At 54.3% G+C, this 17,101-nt stretch overlaps 1 protein-coding gene across 1 annotated transcript in view; it reads left to right on the forward strand.

Annotated features, from left to right (window-relative positions):
• The window catches only part of ADAP1 (ArfGAP with dual PH domains 1), a 93,952-nt gene extending 77,456 nt beyond the window's left edge, over nucleotides 1–16,496 (forward strand). The window contains exons 7-11 of the mRNA XM_064153729.1: nucleotides 6,311–6,394; nucleotides 10,269–10,331; nucleotides 10,719–10,790; nucleotides 11,896–12,124; nucleotides 15,075–16,496. Coding sequence (XP_064009799.1) covers nucleotides 6,311–6,394; nucleotides 10,269–10,331; nucleotides 10,719–10,790; nucleotides 11,896–12,124; nucleotides 15,075–15,103 — 477 coding nt within the window. The 3' untranslated portion in view covers nucleotides 15,104–16,496. The remainder of the gene's footprint in view (nucleotides 1–6,310; nucleotides 6,395–10,268; nucleotides 10,332–10,718; nucleotides 10,791–11,895; nucleotides 12,125–15,074) is intronic.
• Nucleotides 16,497–17,101: the final 605 nt, after the last annotated feature.

Raw genomic sequence — 17,101 nt, forward strand, 5'->3', positions numbered from 1 at the left:
GCCCAGGGAGGTGGTGGAGTCACTGTCCCTGGAGGTGTTGAAGCAAAGCCTGGATGAGGCACTTAGTGCCATGGTCTGGTTGCTTGGCCAGGGCTGGCTGCTAGGTTGGGCTGGATGATCTTGGAGGTCTCTTCCAACCTGGTTGGTTCTATGATTCTGTGACTGAGCTGGGCAGTGGTGGTGGTATATGGAAGCAGCAGTGGGTGCAGGGTGCACAGCCAGCTCTGAGCATGCCAAGCATGAAGGCTGCACACTCTGTCTTCTAAAGACAAGAGGCAAATGGAAGGAATTGCTGCTGCTCTGTGTGCAACTAGACATAAGGGCACAGGCATTTTTCAAGGCAGGCTCCTCGGTCCCTGGAGGGGCAGACAGGGGGCACAGAGCAGTAAAAGATGAGAGGGCTCAATCTAAGGACTCAAAAGAAGGAGAGGGAGCTGGATTGTAGGATCCTGGGAGCAGGATAGCATCAGCCCTGGAGTGGTCACAAAATCAGAGTCTAAAGCTGCCCTGTTCACACAGCACCTGCTTTCCTTTGGCTGTCGTGGTGCCTTCAGCCTTTGGTGTTACATCCTCTTCAGCACCCTGTCTGTCAGAGAGGCTTTCTGGGGGCAATCCCTTGTGGACACAGCAGGGATTTGCAGGATTGTCTCGGTGCACAGCCCATTCCCAGCTGTTCATCCAGGCGTGGCAATCCAGGCAGCCCTGCTAGGGATAAGCAGGCTGTGCTCGCAGCACTCACCCCTCTCCAGACTGTCTGGGCCAACAATGTCACCAAACCCCAAGACACACTTCAGTGGTGGGAGAGCAAAGCTGATCTTATCCCCGCTGCTGCTGCTCAGGCTCTGAGCGTGGTGGGGCTGGCTGGTGTGTGTTGTGCTAGCAGGGCTGAGCTGCAGGGGCTGGACGTGGTTCCTGTGTGGTGCAGGAGCTCCTGACAGGAGGCAGTGGGTGGGTGAGGTTGGGTTAATGAGCAGCACTGCCTGGCTTTGTGCATGCACAGGAGCCTGCAGGTGTGGTGCACACACGTGCGTTGTGGCACTGGGGATGGAGGTGTGCCTGAGTCTGTGCTGATGTATTCAGACACAAAAGGAATTCTTTCTCTCTCTCCTCCCTTATGTGTATCTTTCTCCACAAGGAAAGCAGTGATGAGCAGTCAGAACCAGGCAGGTCTTGCTGCTCTGGAGGAAGTGGCACAGCGTGGTTGTTCCTGCATGCCCTCTGTTTGCTGCCCACACAGTGGGATTCGTTAGCTGGGCTGTGTCTCTCCAGCCCTGTGCTCCAGTTCAGCCTGCCCACCCTTTTGCACCCTGCAGCAGCACAGGGTCTTGCTCTGTGTGTTTGTGGTCTCCGGGGAGCTGCTCCTCTGTTTACCCTCCTCTCCATCTGCTCTGCCTGGTGGGATGTGCAAGTCCCGTGGCACAGAGCAGACACTATTTGTCACCAGGTGCTCTTTTAGCACGGCAAAGTGTTGCTGAGCTGCTCTCACGCAGCTCCCTGGCCACAGCTCACAGCAAAGAGGAAGAAGCTCTTTCCTGTGAAGGCTCCGTCCACCGTCGTGCCCTCAGCTGTGCTTTGCTGGGCTGTGCTGGTCCACTTAGCCCAGCTGTGAGGAATGGGGGTCAGGTTTTTGCTGTTACTTGGATCTGGGGTTTAAAATGCTTAGTTTTATGCTGAGGGCTTGTGAAGGAAGCAGTCTCACAGGTCTGAAGCAGTTGCTGCTGCCTTGGTGTTGGTGGTTTGGCAGGACATGCCCTGATGCCTTCGGGTAACAACCTGCCTGAATTCCTTTGGAGTCCCCTGAGACTGCTCTGCCCTGTCAGCTGAGCAAAGGGCTGTAAGAAGATGACACCCCTGGGGGAAGCTCCCACCCTTTGAAACTGGAAACGGCCCTGGGACAGGTCTGCATTCCTCTACTTCCCTTCACTCCCTCCTGTCCTCTCCAGGCAGCCCCAGGGTTGTCCCAGCCCTGCCAGACTGGCCCTGAGGAGGAAGTTGTTGAGCAGGAGAGCAGTGAGAGGCTGGAATGGGTTGCTCAGGGAGGTGGTTGAGGCCCCATGGCTGGAGGTGTTTCAGGCCAGGCTGGCTGAGGCTGTGTGCAGCCTGCTCTAGGGTAGGGTGTCCCTGGGCATAGTAGGGGGGTTGGCACTGGCTGCTCCTTGTGGTCCCTTCCAACCCTGACTGATTCTGTGATTCTAGGGTGTCCCCTTGTACCCCAGAACTGAACTGCTCAGGTCTGCTTTAGGCTCCTGCCTGCGTGGCTGGGGTTTGGTACCTGATGCTGTCACTGCTCTGGCTGCCCTCCCGCCAGGCAGGATCCGGTGTGAGGGGTTCTGCTGAGGAGCTCAGCAGTAATCCAGAGCATCACCTCCTGCTCTCCACTTGGCTCTTCTGCTGCTGCACCCCAGAAGAACTCAGGCTCCTGTCTGAGATGAGATAATCCCACGTGTGCTTAGCTGACCCCTAAACCAGGTGGGAGAGCCCTGCCACCTCGCTGGCACCCGCTGGAGTAAGGCATCCAAAGGGATAAAGGTGGATGGACAAAGTGGGTGGCAATCTTGCCACCCTAGAGCTTCACATGGTGGGACAGCAGCTTGGCTGGAGATGTGGTTCTTGTGTGGCCTCAGCTGGGTGGTTTCCTCAGCTTCTTGGGGTGTCCTGATGGCAAACAGGAGGCTGTAACCATCCCCAGCACCCTGCTCAGAACGGCACATCTGGGTGCTCTCAGGACGTGCCTGGTAGCAGCGGGTGCCTGCAGAGGCAGGCCAAGGTGTTTTGGGCTCTGGCCACTTTAAAGGATGCTGTTGTGGTCCTTTGTTCACACTTAGCCACCACCAAATGTGCGCTGGACCTGCCCGGCTGAAACCGAGCCACCCACGGGAGCAAGAGACAGATCCTCTGCGTGGGGTGACTCTGTGCAGGCTGCCCTGGGTCCTGGGGGCACCTAAACTGGGCTGTCCCTCCAGTGGGCACAAGGCTGGAGGCAGCTTTCGCCTCTCCTCAGCTCTCCATCTGGGCGTGGGAGGCAGAGACGCTGCCGGAGCGGATTTCCCACCGCCCGGAGCTGCTGGCCGGGGCTGAAGCTCCCTCTGCAGGGCTGCTCCTGGAAGCCGCAGTAGGAGCAGCTGGAGAGCTGCGCTGTGTGGCTGCCATCCCTGGCGCTACCGTCGCCTTTAGGATGAGGAGAGGTGGGCTGAGCGTCTGTAGAAGGCCGACATTTAGGGTGTAAATAAAGGGTTTTGGCTGCTCTCTGTGCAAATTAGCAGCTCTGTTTTCCCCGGTGATTTTCTTTTGCTGAGCAACACCAGGATGGAAGGAGGTGGCATGAGGGGTTGGACAGCAGCAGAAGGGCTCATTGCTTGAGCTCCAGCAAGTATGGCCACAGGCTCACAGGATGTCAGGATTTGGAAGGGACCCAAGGAGATCATCGAGTCCAACCCCTCTGCCAGAGCAGGACCATACAGTCTAGCTCAGGGCACACAGGAACACATCCAGACAGGCCTGGAAAGTCTGCAGGGAAGGAGACTCCACAACCTCTCTGGGCAGCCTGTGCCAGTGCTCTGGGACCCTTCCAGGCAAGAAGTTGCCCCTTGTGTTGAGCTGGAACCTCCTGTGCTGCAGCTTCCATCCATTGCTCCTTGTCCCATCCCAGGGAGCAGTGAGCAGAGCCTGTCCCCCCCTCCTGACCCCCAGCCCTCAGATACTTATAAACATTTATCAAATCCCCTCTCAGTCTTCTCCAGACTAAGTCCCAGCTCCTCATCAGCATCTCCTCATAAGCCATGCCCCTCAGTCCCCTAAATGAGAGAGTGATTGGCATTGGAATGGGCTGCCCAGGGAGGTGGTGGAGTCACTGTGCCTGGAGGTGTTGAAGCAAAGCCTGGCTGAGGCACTTAGTGCCATGGTCTGGTTGTTTGGCCAGGGCTGGGTGCTAGGTTGGCCTGGATGATCTTGGAGGTCTCTTCCAGCCTGGTTGATTCTATGATCCACAGCTGCAGGTTCAGCCAAAGAAAGGTGCTGGTTTCCCTTCCTCCAGCAACGGAGCATCGATAGGCCAAGAAACAATCAGTCACTGAAATCAGAGGGGGGTTTCCTCTTCTGCTTTTCTGCAGGGTGAGACCCTGTCCCTCATCATAAGCAAGGAGAAGACCTGCACAGAGATGTATTTACAATCCCTCCAGCTGGGGAGGGCTGTATGCAATACCAACATTTTAACTCTGTAGCTTATTGTTCGTTACCTGCTGCCTGCTGTGGTCATCGTTAACTTCAGTTCCTCTTGCTGATCCTCTTTGTGCTGCTATCTGGGGTCTGCTTAGCTGCTTAGGGTAGCACAGCAAGTGGTGAGTAACTAAAACCTCAGATAACTAGGTCAGAATTTTCCAAACCATTCTCACTGTGGGGCCTCTTATGAGATGCTTTGGTGTATTTTTCCCTCCCCTTTCAATGTCAAGCCAATTAACAAACCAAAGCAAAGTGCCTGCACTTTTAGAGGGAGGCTCTCTGCCACCTCAAGCCCTCTTTGACATGTGCCCAATTCAACTCCTTCAAGCTGAGGTCCCCAAAATGACACACAAGAGACTTGATTTTTTTTTTTAACCCTTTCTTCACAGCAAATAATTTTTAAAGCATAACAAAGTTTAGATCTTACTGCAGGCTGACTTCTGCTTTGATATGGACTTCCCTCTGCTGCACAACATCACCTGAAAGGGCTGATAGTGTTTATTTTAGGATCAAGTCTGGCTGAATGAACCTGTCTTTGATGTGTGTGTGTGTTAATGACAGCCAGGATGGTTCAGCATTCATCTCCCTGAAGCTCAGCTTCCTGGAGTGGGCATCCCTCACACCTCCCTTCCAACATGACTCCCATACCTTCAGACCACAAGGCACTATCTGGGAGCTCCCTGCCTGGCTCTCTTAAAATCAATGTGGCAATTCTCAGTGAAGCCTTCAAAAAGGTGTCCAGTGCAGCACAGTCTCTGTGGGTCTCACCACAGACAGTTTAAAACCAAAGTTACAGAACAACTGTTTTCTAGGGGGAAATAAAATAAGATTTAAACCAAAACTAAACAGTGTGCACTTGCAGCCCAGAAAGCCAAGCAGAGCCTGGGCTGCAGCAGCAGAAGTGTGGCCAGCAGGGCCAGGGAGGGGATTCTCCCCCTCTGCTCTGCTCTGCTCTGCTCTGCTCTGCTCTGCTCTGCTGAGACCCCACCTGGAGTACTGCATCCAGTTCTGGAGCCCCCATTACAAGAGGGCTGTGGAGATGCTGGAGTGTGTCCAGAGCAGGGCCAGGAGGATGCTCAGAGGGCTGCAGCAGCTCTGCTGTGAGCACAGACTGAAAGAGTTGGGGCTGTTGAGTATGGAGAAGAGGAGTCTCTGAGGTGACCTTCTTGTGGCCTTCCAGTACTTGAAGGGGGCTACAAAAAAGCTGGGGAGGGACTTTTGAGGCTGTCCAGGAGTGAGAGGACTGGGGGGAATGGAGCAAAGCTGGATGAGATTCAGGCTGGCTGTGAGGAGGAAGCTGTTGAGCATGAGAGTGGTGAGAGGCTGGAATGGGTTGCCCAGGGAGGTGGTTGAGGCCCCATGGCTGGAGGTGTTTGAGGCCAGGCTGGCTGAGGCTGTGTGCTGCCTGCTCTAGGGTAGGGTGTCCCTGGCCATGGCAGGGGGGTTGGAACTGGCTGCTCCTTGTGGTCCCTTCCAACCCTGACTGATTCTATGACCCTAAGAAAAATAAATGAGCAGGATTTTTGCCAAGGAAGGGAAGGAGTGGCAGAGCTTCTGCAAGCAGCTGGGGCTTGAAGATTGCTGTGCTTGTCCCCAGCAGCCTGGCAGGTATGACTGGTAGACTGAAGCACCAAGATCAAGAGATGTTTAGCCACTCTGTTAGCAGAACGTTGAAGAGTGTTGATAAAATCTAGGTGGGATTCAGGCATTCCATGGCTGGTTGCTGGAGGGGCAGGCGCTGGGCAGAGGCGTAGGGCTGCCTTTGCACCCAGCCAGCCAAGCAGTCTTGGTAGGCTCAAGCTCAATGCTGGGCTCAGTACTTCAAACGTTTCAGTAGCTCACAGAGGTGCTTAAATCCTTCCCTCTGCCTCTTGGTGATCACCAGTGGCTGCAGAGCTCTGTGCATGTCTGGCAGCTTGGGGCAGCAGCTTGGCAACCCCCATCCTCACCCGTTCAGTGCTCTCTTTTTATGTCTGTCTCTTGTCTTGCTTTAGGGCTGCTGGACAGTGGGACAAAGTGATGGGGGAGCTGAAACACAGCAGGCTGACAGTGCAGGCTGTTAACTCACTCTGCTCTTCTTTCTCACGACTAGGAAATCGTGGATTGGTTCAATGCCATCCGGGCAGCACGATTCCACTACTTACAAGTGGCATTCCCTGGAGCCAGTGACGTTGATGTGAGTTTTCCTGCAGCTCTGTCATTCCCCACCCCCCCCCCCTCACTCGCTGTTAGCACCTTGGGGAGCTCTCCATCTCTCAGAGTGTTTTACAGTCACTGGACTGAGGTGGCTGTGGTGGGATGCCAAGCCCACGTGCAGCACCCAGCCTTGGAGAACCACATGGTGTGTGCATGCCACACGTGTCTCACCCTCAGAACGTGAGCTGTGGGTATGAGTAACTCCTGTGCTGTCAGCCATGCAGAAGCCACAAGTGTCTCTCACAGAGACTGGGGCTCTAATGTTGCAAACCAGGCTGCAAGGCTGAAAAGATGAGCCAGCAGCGTGCTCAGGTGGCCAAGAAGGCCAACAGCATCCTGGCCTGTATCAGGACCAGAGAATCACAGAAGCATCCAGGTTGGAAAAGCCCCTCAGGATCACCAAATCCAACCTATAATCCTAATCTATAGGAGTCACCTTAACCCATAGAACCACAGACTGGTTTAGGTGGGAAGGGACATCAAGGATCACCCAGTTCCAACCCCCCAGCATAGGAAGGGACACCTCCCACTAGAACAGGTCACCCAAGGCCTTATCCAACCAACACCTCCAGGGAGGTTGTGGAGCACAGAAGCACCCAATGTGATCTTTGATCACATTGGGTGCTTCTGTGCTCCACAACCTCCCTGGGCAGCCTGTGCCAGTGTCTCACCACCCTCACCCTTTCCTACCATCTACTTTGCATCTCCCCTCTGCCAGTTTAAACCCATTGCCCCTTGTCCTGTCGTTACAAGACCATATCCCTAAGCATCACAAGAAGGGATCTTATCCCTGTGCTTGGCATTGGTGAGGCTGCACCTGGAAGACTGGGTTCAGCTTTGGGTCTCTCACCCCAAAAAAGGACGTTGAGGTGCTGGAGTATGTTTAAAAGACATTTGGATGAGGTGCTTAGACAACCAGCAACAGAAGAAGGGGACACAGTCTCAAGTTGTGGCAGGGGAGGTCTAGGCTGGATGTTAGGAGGAAGTTGTTGGCAGAGAGAGTGATTGGCATTGGAATGGGCTGCCCAGGGAGGTGGTGGAGTTGCTGTGCCTGGAGGTGTTGAAGCAAAGCCTGGCTGAGGCACTTAGTGCCATGGTCTGGTTGGCTGGACAGGGCTGGGTGCTAGGTTGGGCTGGATGATCTTGGAGGTCTCTTCCAACCTGCTGGATGCTATGGTTGGACAGGGCTGGGGGCTAGGTCGGCCTGGATGATCTTGGGGGTCTCTTCCAACCTGTTTGATTCTATGATTCTATGGTGTAACAGTTGTGTACAGAGAGATGCTAGGTTATGGCTGGACTCTATGATCTCAGAGTCTTTTCCAGTCAGGCAGTTCTATGATCCTGTGCTGCAGCCAAGCCCTGAGATGAGTTCTTGTGTGCAGGTCACTGCAGGCCACCTTATGAATCTCTGTCTCGTCTCTTCCGGGTGCTGGAGCTGCTAATTGCATTTCCCTTTGCTAATGCAATACTGGAGGCACTGCTGAGGCAGGCTGGCAGCAGGTGCCTTGTGTTGCACTGCAGTCACTGTGTGATGTCAGTGCTGGTTGTTTTTGCCTGCCCTCTGCTACCTCCTTGGCTTTGCAGATCTCACATCCTAATTGTGTTCCCTGGGAGGGGTTCAGGCTGGTGGTTGTGTCTCTGGCTGCCCAGGCGTGCCCTGGAGCCAAAGCTGCCTGTCATCCCCATGCTATGACCATAGCCTAAGGCCTGGGAAGGATAAAGAAGAATGGTCCCACAGATAATGTCTGACCCTTATCCAACACAAGGAAGGACATAAGAACTGTTAGAGTGAGCCCAGAGAAGGGCCAAGAAGATGCTCAGAGGGCTGCAGCAGCTCTGCTATGAGGACAGGGTACAAGAGTTGGGGCTCTGCAGCCTGGAGAAGAGAAGGCTTCAAGGAGACCTTGGAGTGGCCTTCCAGTATCTGAAGGGGATTGCAGGAAGGCTAGAGAGGGACTACTGACAAGGTCTGGTAATGACAGGATGAGGAGGAATGGGTTTGAACTGGCAGAGGGGAGATGCAAAGTAGGTGTTAGGAAAGGGTTGTTTGCAGTGAGGGTGGGGAGACACTGGCACAGGTTGCCCAGGGAGGTTGTGGAGCACAGAAGCACCCAAGTGTCTGCAGCTACCTGAAGGGAGGCTGTAGCCAGGTGGGGTTGGTCTCTTCTGCCAGGCAAGCAGCAACAGAACAAGGGGACAGAGTGTCAAGTTGTGCCAGGGCAGGTCTAGGCTGGATGTTAGGAGGAAGTTGTTGGCAGAGAGAGTGATTGGCATTGGAATGGGCTGCCCAGGGAGGTGGTGGAGTCCCCATCCCTGGAGGTGTTGAAGCAAAGCCTGGCTGAGGCACTTGGTGCCATGGTCTGGTTGCTTGGCTAGGGCTGGGTGCTAGGTTGGCCTGGATGATCTTGGAAGTCTCTTCCAACCTGCTTGATTCTATGATCTGAATCAAATTGCCTCTCAAAACTCCCAGACCTTAATAGAGCTGCCACTTGCCCAGCAGCTGGTGAAGGTGTGTTCCCTGCTCACCCTCTGGCAGTTTCAGTGGGAGATATTTGTACTTTTACTTATTGTCCCCTGCTCATCAGCTGCTCTTTGGAGGACGCAGAGGAGTGCTAATGTTTAGTGAGGTTTAGTTTATGACCTTGAAATACTGAACACTTCACTGCTCCCAGCCTGGGGAGACCTCTGTGGGGCTTGGGTTACCTACACAAGGTAGCTGTGCCCTGGGGCTTGCCATCATTAGCATTTAAATCATGACCTTTGCCCTGTCAGAGAGCTGAGAAGACAACACATTTGAACATGAGCCAGAGGAACTGTGCTGGAGAGGTCTGAATTGCTCACACCACCCTAAGAATGTCCAGGTTGCCTCTGCAGCTCTTGGGGAGTGAGGCTTTCCAGAGGATGCTTCAGGGGCCCATCTGCAGGGTGGAGGAACCTCTCTGAGCCAAGGGAAAATTGTCCTCAGCGCTGTGACAGGAGCCAAACAGCAGGACTGTGAATGCTGCAGGAGCCTTTGCTGCCCACAGTGAGGCATCCAAGACACAGATGCTCCATGCTGCTGTGGAGCAGCTCTGTGGTTCTTCAGGCTGTTGTGTTTTGGGGTGTCCTTGCCCTGCAAGCACATGTCTGCTCGGCCAGAGCTGCTGTTGGGCAGCACTGTGGGAGCCTGGTTTGGCAAGCAGAGCTGTTAATAACCTGCTAAAGTGCAAGGCAGGAGCACCTGGAGCTGCCATCAGCCCTGGTTTCAGCGAGGCTTGTCCTCTTTCAAGGAGATTTTAGAGGCATCTGCAAAGATCTCACAGCTACTGCCTCGTCACTAGGCAGCATTAAAAATAGCCCTGCTGCTGGTAGCTGTTGTCAGCAGTGTCTGCAGCCGGGGGGGAGCTCAGGCAGGCTGTGCTGGGGAGGGCTCACAGGAAAACTCTGCTTTAGGACATGTGTGGGGAACTCCTGCCACGTCTGCTGGGGGAGGTGCAGGAGCTTCCCCTGGGGAAGTGCTCAAAGTTCATCACCATGAGAGTGGTGAGAGGCTGGACTGGGTTGCCCAGGGAGGTGGTTGAGGCCCCATGGCTGGAGGTGTTTAAGGCCAGGCTGGCTGAGGCTGTGGGCAGCCTGATCTAGGGTAGGGTGTCCCTGGAAATGGCAGGGGGGTTGGAACTGGCTGCTCCTTGTGGTCCCTTCCAACCCTGACTGATTCTGTGATTCTTCTGAGTGCTTTGGAGGCTAAAGGATGCAGCCAGAGCTGCTGGGTGGGCTTAGGGCTTTCCTTCCAGTGCCACCTGAGCCCTGCCCAGGTGCCCAGTGACCCCCTAACATCTGACAACTCTCTTTTCTCTCCTCTTCGGTTGCTCCAGCTGGTGCCAAAGCTCTCTAGAAACTACCTGAAGGAAGGGTACATGGAGAAAACAGGGCCAAAGGTAGGACTGAAGACTTTCTACAGCCGCTCCAAACATGAGTCCTGCTCTGTGTAGGACTAAGCAGGGCCTCCCGGTGGCACAGACCCACCCTTGCCGAAGAGGCAAAGCCCTAACACTGCACTTAAGACCCTTCCTTCACCTGGCAGCAAAGGTTAGAAAAACCCCAAACCACTTCCCAGACCAACCACCCACTTTGCCCTCTCCCTGCCCCTCCTTGCAACCCCACTTAGGATAGCTGACCCAGCCCCTGGCTCATGGTGACCCAAAAGTCACCTGTTGCAAACTCCTGCAGCCCACTGGGCTCCTCCTTGACAGCCTCTGGGGCTGTGCCCTGTCTGAGGAGCTGCACTGCCTCGGTGTCTAAGCTGGCCCTTTTTGACTCTGCAGCAAACAGAAGGATTCAAGAAGCGATGGTTCACCATGGACGACCGACGGCTCATGTACTTCAAAGACCCCCTGGTAAGGTGAAGGTGCCTGAGCTGGCTGCTGGGCATTGTCAGCAGTGATCATGCTAATCATCTGCAGGGAAGCTCAGGCTGCTGGGAGAGCTGAGAGGACCCTGACTGTCACTGCTAGCTGGACCTGGTGGTGTCCATGCAGTAGCCTTGTGTGTGGAAACTCAGCAAGGAGTGCTTTGGAAACCCTGGGCAGCAGCTGCAGGCTTCTCTCTGCATAGGGTTTTGGATCTTGTGGTGTTGGTTCTGTGTCGTGGGTGTCCCTGGGAGGAGCTGGAGAGGGACTTCCTGGGGTGTCCCTAGGAGCTGGGCAAAGAGGAACCAAATGAGGTTCAATAAGGACAAGTGCAGAGTCCTGCATCTGGAGAGGAAGAATAAACTCCACCAGTCCAGGCTGGGAGGTGACTGCTGGAGAGCAGCCCTGTGCAGAGGGACCTGGTGGTCCTGGTGGAGAACATCCATGGCACAGCAATGTGCCCCTGTGGCCAAGAAGGCAAATGGGATCCTGGGATGCATTAGGAAGAGTGTGTCCAGCAGATCAAGGGAGATTCTCCTCCTCCTCTACTCTGCCCTGGTGAGACCTCAAGTATTGTGTTCAGTTTTGGGCTCCCCAGTTTCAGAGGGACAGGGATCTGCTGGAGAGGGTCCAGCAAAGGGCTACAAGGAGGATGATGAGGGGACTGATGAGCACTGCCTGATGAGGAGAGGCTGAGGGACTTGGGGCTGCTTACTCTGGAGAAGAGAAGACTTAGAGGGGATTTGATAAATGTTTATAAGTATCTGAGGGCTGGGGGTCAGGAGGGGAGGGACAGGCTCTGCTCACTGCTGCCTGTCATAGAACAAGGAGCAATGGATGGAAGCTGCAGCACAGGAGGTTCCAGCTCAACACAAGGGGGAACTTCTTTGCTGTAAGGGCCGCAGAGCACTGGCACAGGCTGCCCAGAGAGGTTGTGGAGTCTCCTTCTCTGGAGCCTTTCCAGGCCTGTCTGGCTGTGTTCCTGTGTGACCTGAGCTAGATTGTATGGTCCTGCTCTGGCAGGGGGCTTGGACTGGATGACCTCTCTGGGTCCCTTCCAACCCCTGCCATCCTGTGATCTGCTATCTCCTAGGATGCCTTTGCTAGAGGGGAAGTTTTTATTGGGAGCAAGGAAAACAGCTACAAGGTCCTGGAAGGGCTCCCAGCATCCACGCAGGGAAACCACTGGCAGCACGGGATAACCATCGTCACCCCCGACCGCAAGTTCCTCTTCGCCTGCGAGACAGAGGACGAGCAGCTGGAGTGGATCACCACCTTCCAGAAGGTCATCAGCCGGCCCATGCTGCCTCAGGAATACGCAGGTGTGTTCGCTGCGGGGCGCTGCAGCTCAGCCTCGGCCCCGTCCTCGCCTGTGCCGTGGAGGATGGGACAGGTGGAGCAGGAGTGGGGATGCAGCAGCAGCAGCATCGTGCTCCCTCCTGTGTGTGGCTGAAATGGCACAGCCCTTCCCCACCCTGGGGAGGAGGTGAAGGCTGACCAAGCAGGAGGGGCTGGTACCTAGGAGGAGGAGGATGGTATTGAGGAGGTTGAGGTGCTGGAGTGTGTCCGAAGAAGGGCAGTGAAGCTGGTGAAGGGTCTAGAGAATATAGAATCAGAGAATCAGTCAGGGTTGGAAGGGACCACAAGGAGCAGCCAGTTCCAACTCTCCTGCCATGGCCAGGGACACCCTACCCTAGAGCAGGCTGCACACAGCCTCAGCCAGCCTGGCCTGAAACACCTCCAGCCATGGGGCCTCAACCACCTCCCTGGGCAACCCATTCCAGCCTCTCACCACTCTCATGCTCAACAACTTCCTCCTCACAGCCAGTCTCAATCTCCCCACCTCCAGCTTTGCTCCATTCCCCCCAGTCCTGGCACTCCCTGACAGACTAAAAAGTTCCTCCCCAGCTTTTTTGTAGGCTCCCTTCAGATCCTGGAAGGCCACAAGAAGGTCACCTGGGAGCCTCCTCTGCTCCAGCCTGCACAGCCCCAACTCTTTCAGTCTGTGCTCACAGCAGAGCTGCTGCAGCCTCTGAGCATCCTCCTGGCCCTGCTCTGGACACACTCCAGCATCTCCACATCCCTCTTGTCCCAGGGGCTCCAGAGCTGAATGCAGAATATGTGTTATGAGGAGCAGCTGAGGGAACTGAGGTTGTTTAGTCAGGAGAAAAGGAAACTCAGGGGAGACCTTCTCACTGTGGCCAACAGGAACAGGGAGGGGATTGTCCTCCTGTGCTCAGCACTGGTGAGGCTCCACCTTGAGTATTGTGTTCAGTTCTGGGCCTCTCAGTACAAAAAGGACAGGGGTGTTGGAGAGTGTCCAGAGAAGGGCAGTGAGGCTGGTGAAGGGCCTGGGAGGTCATTCTGCCCCTGTACTCTGCACTGGTTAGACCACACCTTGAGTATTGTGTTCAGTTCTGGGCTCCTCAGTTTAAAAGGGACGTTGAGATGCTTGAGCGTGTCCAGAGAAGGGCAACGAGGCTGGGGAGAGGCCTTGAGCACAGCCCTACGAGGAGAGGCTGAGGGAGCTGGGATTGGTTAGCCTGGAGAAGAGGAGGCTCAGGGGAGACCTCATTGCTGTCTGCAACTACCTGAGGGGTGGTTGTGGCCAGGAGGAGGTTGCTCTCTTCTCTCAGGTGGCCAGCACCAGAACGAGAGGACACAGCCTTAGGCTGCGCCAGGGGAGATTTAGACTCGAGGTGAGGAGAAAGTTCTTCCCTGAGAGAGTCATTGGACACTGGAATGGGCTGCCCGGGGAGGTGGTGGAGTCGCCGTCCCTGGGGCACTTTAAGGCAAGGTTGGACGTGGCACTTGGTGCCATGGTCTAGCCTTGAGCTCTGTGGTAAAGGGTTGGACTCGATGATCTGTGAGGTCTCTTCCAACCCTGATGATACTATGATACTATGATACTATGAAAAAAACTATGAGGAGAGCTGGAGTTGTTCAGTCTGGAGAGGAGGAGGCTGAGGGGAGACCTCAGTGCTCTCTGCAACTCCCTGAAGGGAGGCTGGAGTGAGAAGGGACCCAGGCTCTTCTCCTTCTGTCAAGGGACAAGACCAGAGGAAATGGTTTCAAGCTGTGCCAGAGGAGGTTCAGGCTGGATGCTAGGAAATATTTCTTCACAGAAGGGGTCCTCACACACTGGAATGGTCTGCCCAAGGCAGTAGTGGAGTCACCATCTCTGGAGGCATTCAAGCACTGTGTGGACCTGGCACTTACAGGTGCTGTTTAGTGTTGACCCTTCAGTGCGGGGTCAGAGGTTGGCCTGGATGATCTTTGAGGTCTCTTCCAACTGGTTGTATTCTCTAATTCTGTGATCACTTTACCCACACAGCAGAGTGTAGAGAGGTGGGGATTGGCCTGTCCAACCAAGTAATGAGTGACAGAACAAGAGGAAGGAGGCCTCAAGCTGCACTAAGGGAAGGTTAGGTTGGATATTAGGGAGACTTTCTTCCCTGAGAAGGTTTGCAGGCAATGAAACAGCTTACCCACAAAGGTGGTGGAGTCCCCATCCCTGGAGGTATTTAAGAGTTGTGTAGATGTGTCATAGAATGATAGAATCAAGCAGGTTGGAAGAGACCTCCAAGATCATCCAGGCCAACCTAGCACCCAGCCCTGGCCAGTCAACCAGACCATGGCACTAAGTGCCTCAGCCAGGCTTTGCTTCAACACCTCCAGGGATGGCGACTCCACCACCTCCCTGGGCAGCCCATTCCAATGCCAATCACTCTCTCTGACAACAACTTCCTCCTAACATCCAGCCTAGACCTCCACTGGCACAGCTTGAGACTGTGTCCCCTTCTTCTGTTGCTGTTTGCCTGGCAGAAGAGACCAACCCAACCTGGCTCCAGCCTCCCTTCACGTAGTTGCAGACAGCAATGAGCTCTGCCCTGAGCCTCCTCCTCTACAGGCTGCACACCCCCAGCTCCCTCAGCCTCTCCTCACAGGGTTTGTGTTCCAGGCCTTTCACCAGCTTTCTAGTGCTTGGGGATGTGGTTTAGTCAAGGACTCCTCAGTGTTAGGCTAATGATTGGACTCGATGATCTTAGAGGTCTCTTCAGCTCTCAGCAGCTCTGATTCTGTATCCTTCCCTTTTTGTCACCTCTGGTATGATGCTGTAAGGATGATTTGTCAGCCAGTTCTAAGGATAAGTGGTGCCAAGGAGCATGGGCAAGACAAGGACCATTCACAGGACGGGCTTGTGCTGTGCTGTCACCTCCTGCCACAGCTTGTTCTGCTTTTACTTGGCTTTTCTCTCTTTTTATCTTGCAGTGGAAGCCCATTTCAAACATAAACCTTAGCTGGGACTGGCTGGGCAGACCTGAGGAGCGAGCTTCTGTTTACAACACAACGTGGTTTTATTTGAAATGTTAAAAGTAATGAATGATAATAACAGTAACAGTAACAATAATAATAATAATACTTCCTTTTCCCCTCATCATTCACTTGATCATGTTGGAAACCAAGAAGGGTGACAGAGAACCGTTGGAGAAGATGATGCTCCAACCCCAAATTCAGCTCTGTGGGATGCATTGCTGGGACAGCTGCTCCTGTGACTCTACCACCCTGCACCCACCGAAGGGGCTGTCCCACCTGGCTTTGGTGGGATGGCAAAGACTGTTGGTGACACATATCTGGGGGAGATAGAGCTTTGGTCTCTGAGGGCCTGAGTTGAGCATCTCTGCAGCCCCAGCTCTCTGGCAACCTTTGCTGTGGAGGCTGTGGGTCCCTAAGTGGTGACGTCCTCATGGGATGTGAAGCAGCAACCTGGAAATACCCAAAATGGTGATGTGTGGAACGGCTGAGCCTCCCCATAGCATTAGGGTAACTTCCCTCCTCTGGGGAGCAGAGGTGAAGCTGTACCCAGTTAGGGTCAGCCTGGAGTTAGAGGAAATCCTTGGCTGTGTTACCAGCTTTAGGGAAGAGGAGGAGCTGTGGCTGGCGTGGGCAGAGCAGCCTTGCCCTCCAGCCCTGCGAGGGGGACACTGAGCCATGAGATGATGCCAGCGAAGGAAAGCTGTTGGGGTTGGGACCCATACTGTGCTCCCTGGTTCCTTCCCATTTCCTGGTTCAGGGATGTTCACCCCATTTTGGGAGCCTGGTGTGGGGGTGGAGTTGAGCATTAGGTGCTCTTTTGCCAACAGGAACCACAAAAGCCTGTCCCAGCCCAACCCCTCCGGCAGGCACATCCCTCTGGCTGACAGCATCTTGCTTTTCCAGACTGGTGGTTGCACTTTTTTTTGGGGGGGGTGGGGGGAGTGTTGGTTTTTTCCCTTCCCTTCAATAATTCTCCTATTTTTATTTAATTTTTGTTGATTTTTTTTCTTGCCTCTCCCCCCCCAAAAAAACCAACAACAAAAGCTGCTTGAAGTGATGTTTCAGCGCTGTGTTGAGCACTGTAATTGCTGCGGTCGGGGCAGGGGGGCTGGGACCTGCACACCATGTGCTGGATTTATTTTTTTTTTCCCTTCTTGTTATTTTTTACCCTCAAAAAAACAAAAGAAAAAAAGAAAAAAAAAAGAAATTTCCAGTGCCCACTGAAGTACCAGCCCCAAACATGGACCTGTCGGCCGCGTTTCTTACGTTGGTGTGTGTAAATGAGAGCATCTCATCGGCTGTACGCATTCCTTCTGTCACTGGTTAAGACAACTGTGGTACTAAATGTCATTTGAACCAATAAATTATTATGTCAGAGCTGTGGCTGTGGTGGTGGTGGGGAAGGGGAGGCAAGAGAATCATAGAATCAACTAGCAGAGGACAGCTCAAAGCTCAGCCAGTCCAACCTGCCCCGGTAAAGACTGGAGGAGCAAGGTTGTGTACCTGCATGGGCTCCCAAAGCACAGCCCCTGCCACAGCTCCCAGTGCCAGAGATACTGCTCAGCACCTTTGGAGCAAGGGAATGGCAGGTGACATCTGCCCTACTGCTGGTATCACAGAATCATAGAATCAAGCAGGTTGGAAGAGACCTCCATGATCATCCAGCCCAACCTATCACCCAGCCCTGTCCAATCAACCAGACCATGGCACTAAGTGCCTCATCCAGGCTTTTCTTGAACACCTCCAGGGACAGTGCCTCCACCACCTCCCTGGGCAGCCCATTCTAATGCCAATCACTCTCTCTGACAACAACTTCCTCCTCACACACAGCCTAGACCTCCCATGCCACAACTTGAGGCACTTCTTCTGCTGCTGGTTGCCTGGCAGAAGAGCCCAACCCCACCTGGCTACAGCCTCCCTTCAGGGAGTTGTAGATAGCAACTACCCACTGCTGGCATCCCAGAGCATTTATTACATGTCTA

The sequence above is a fragment of the Pogoniulus pusillus genome, chromosome 13 (genome assembly GCF_015220805.1).
Source record: "Pogoniulus pusillus isolate bPogPus1 chromosome 13, bPogPus1.pri, whole genome shotgun sequence".
Taxonomy (NCBI): Eukaryota; Metazoa; Chordata; class Aves; order Piciformes; family Lybiidae; genus Pogoniulus; species Pogoniulus pusillus.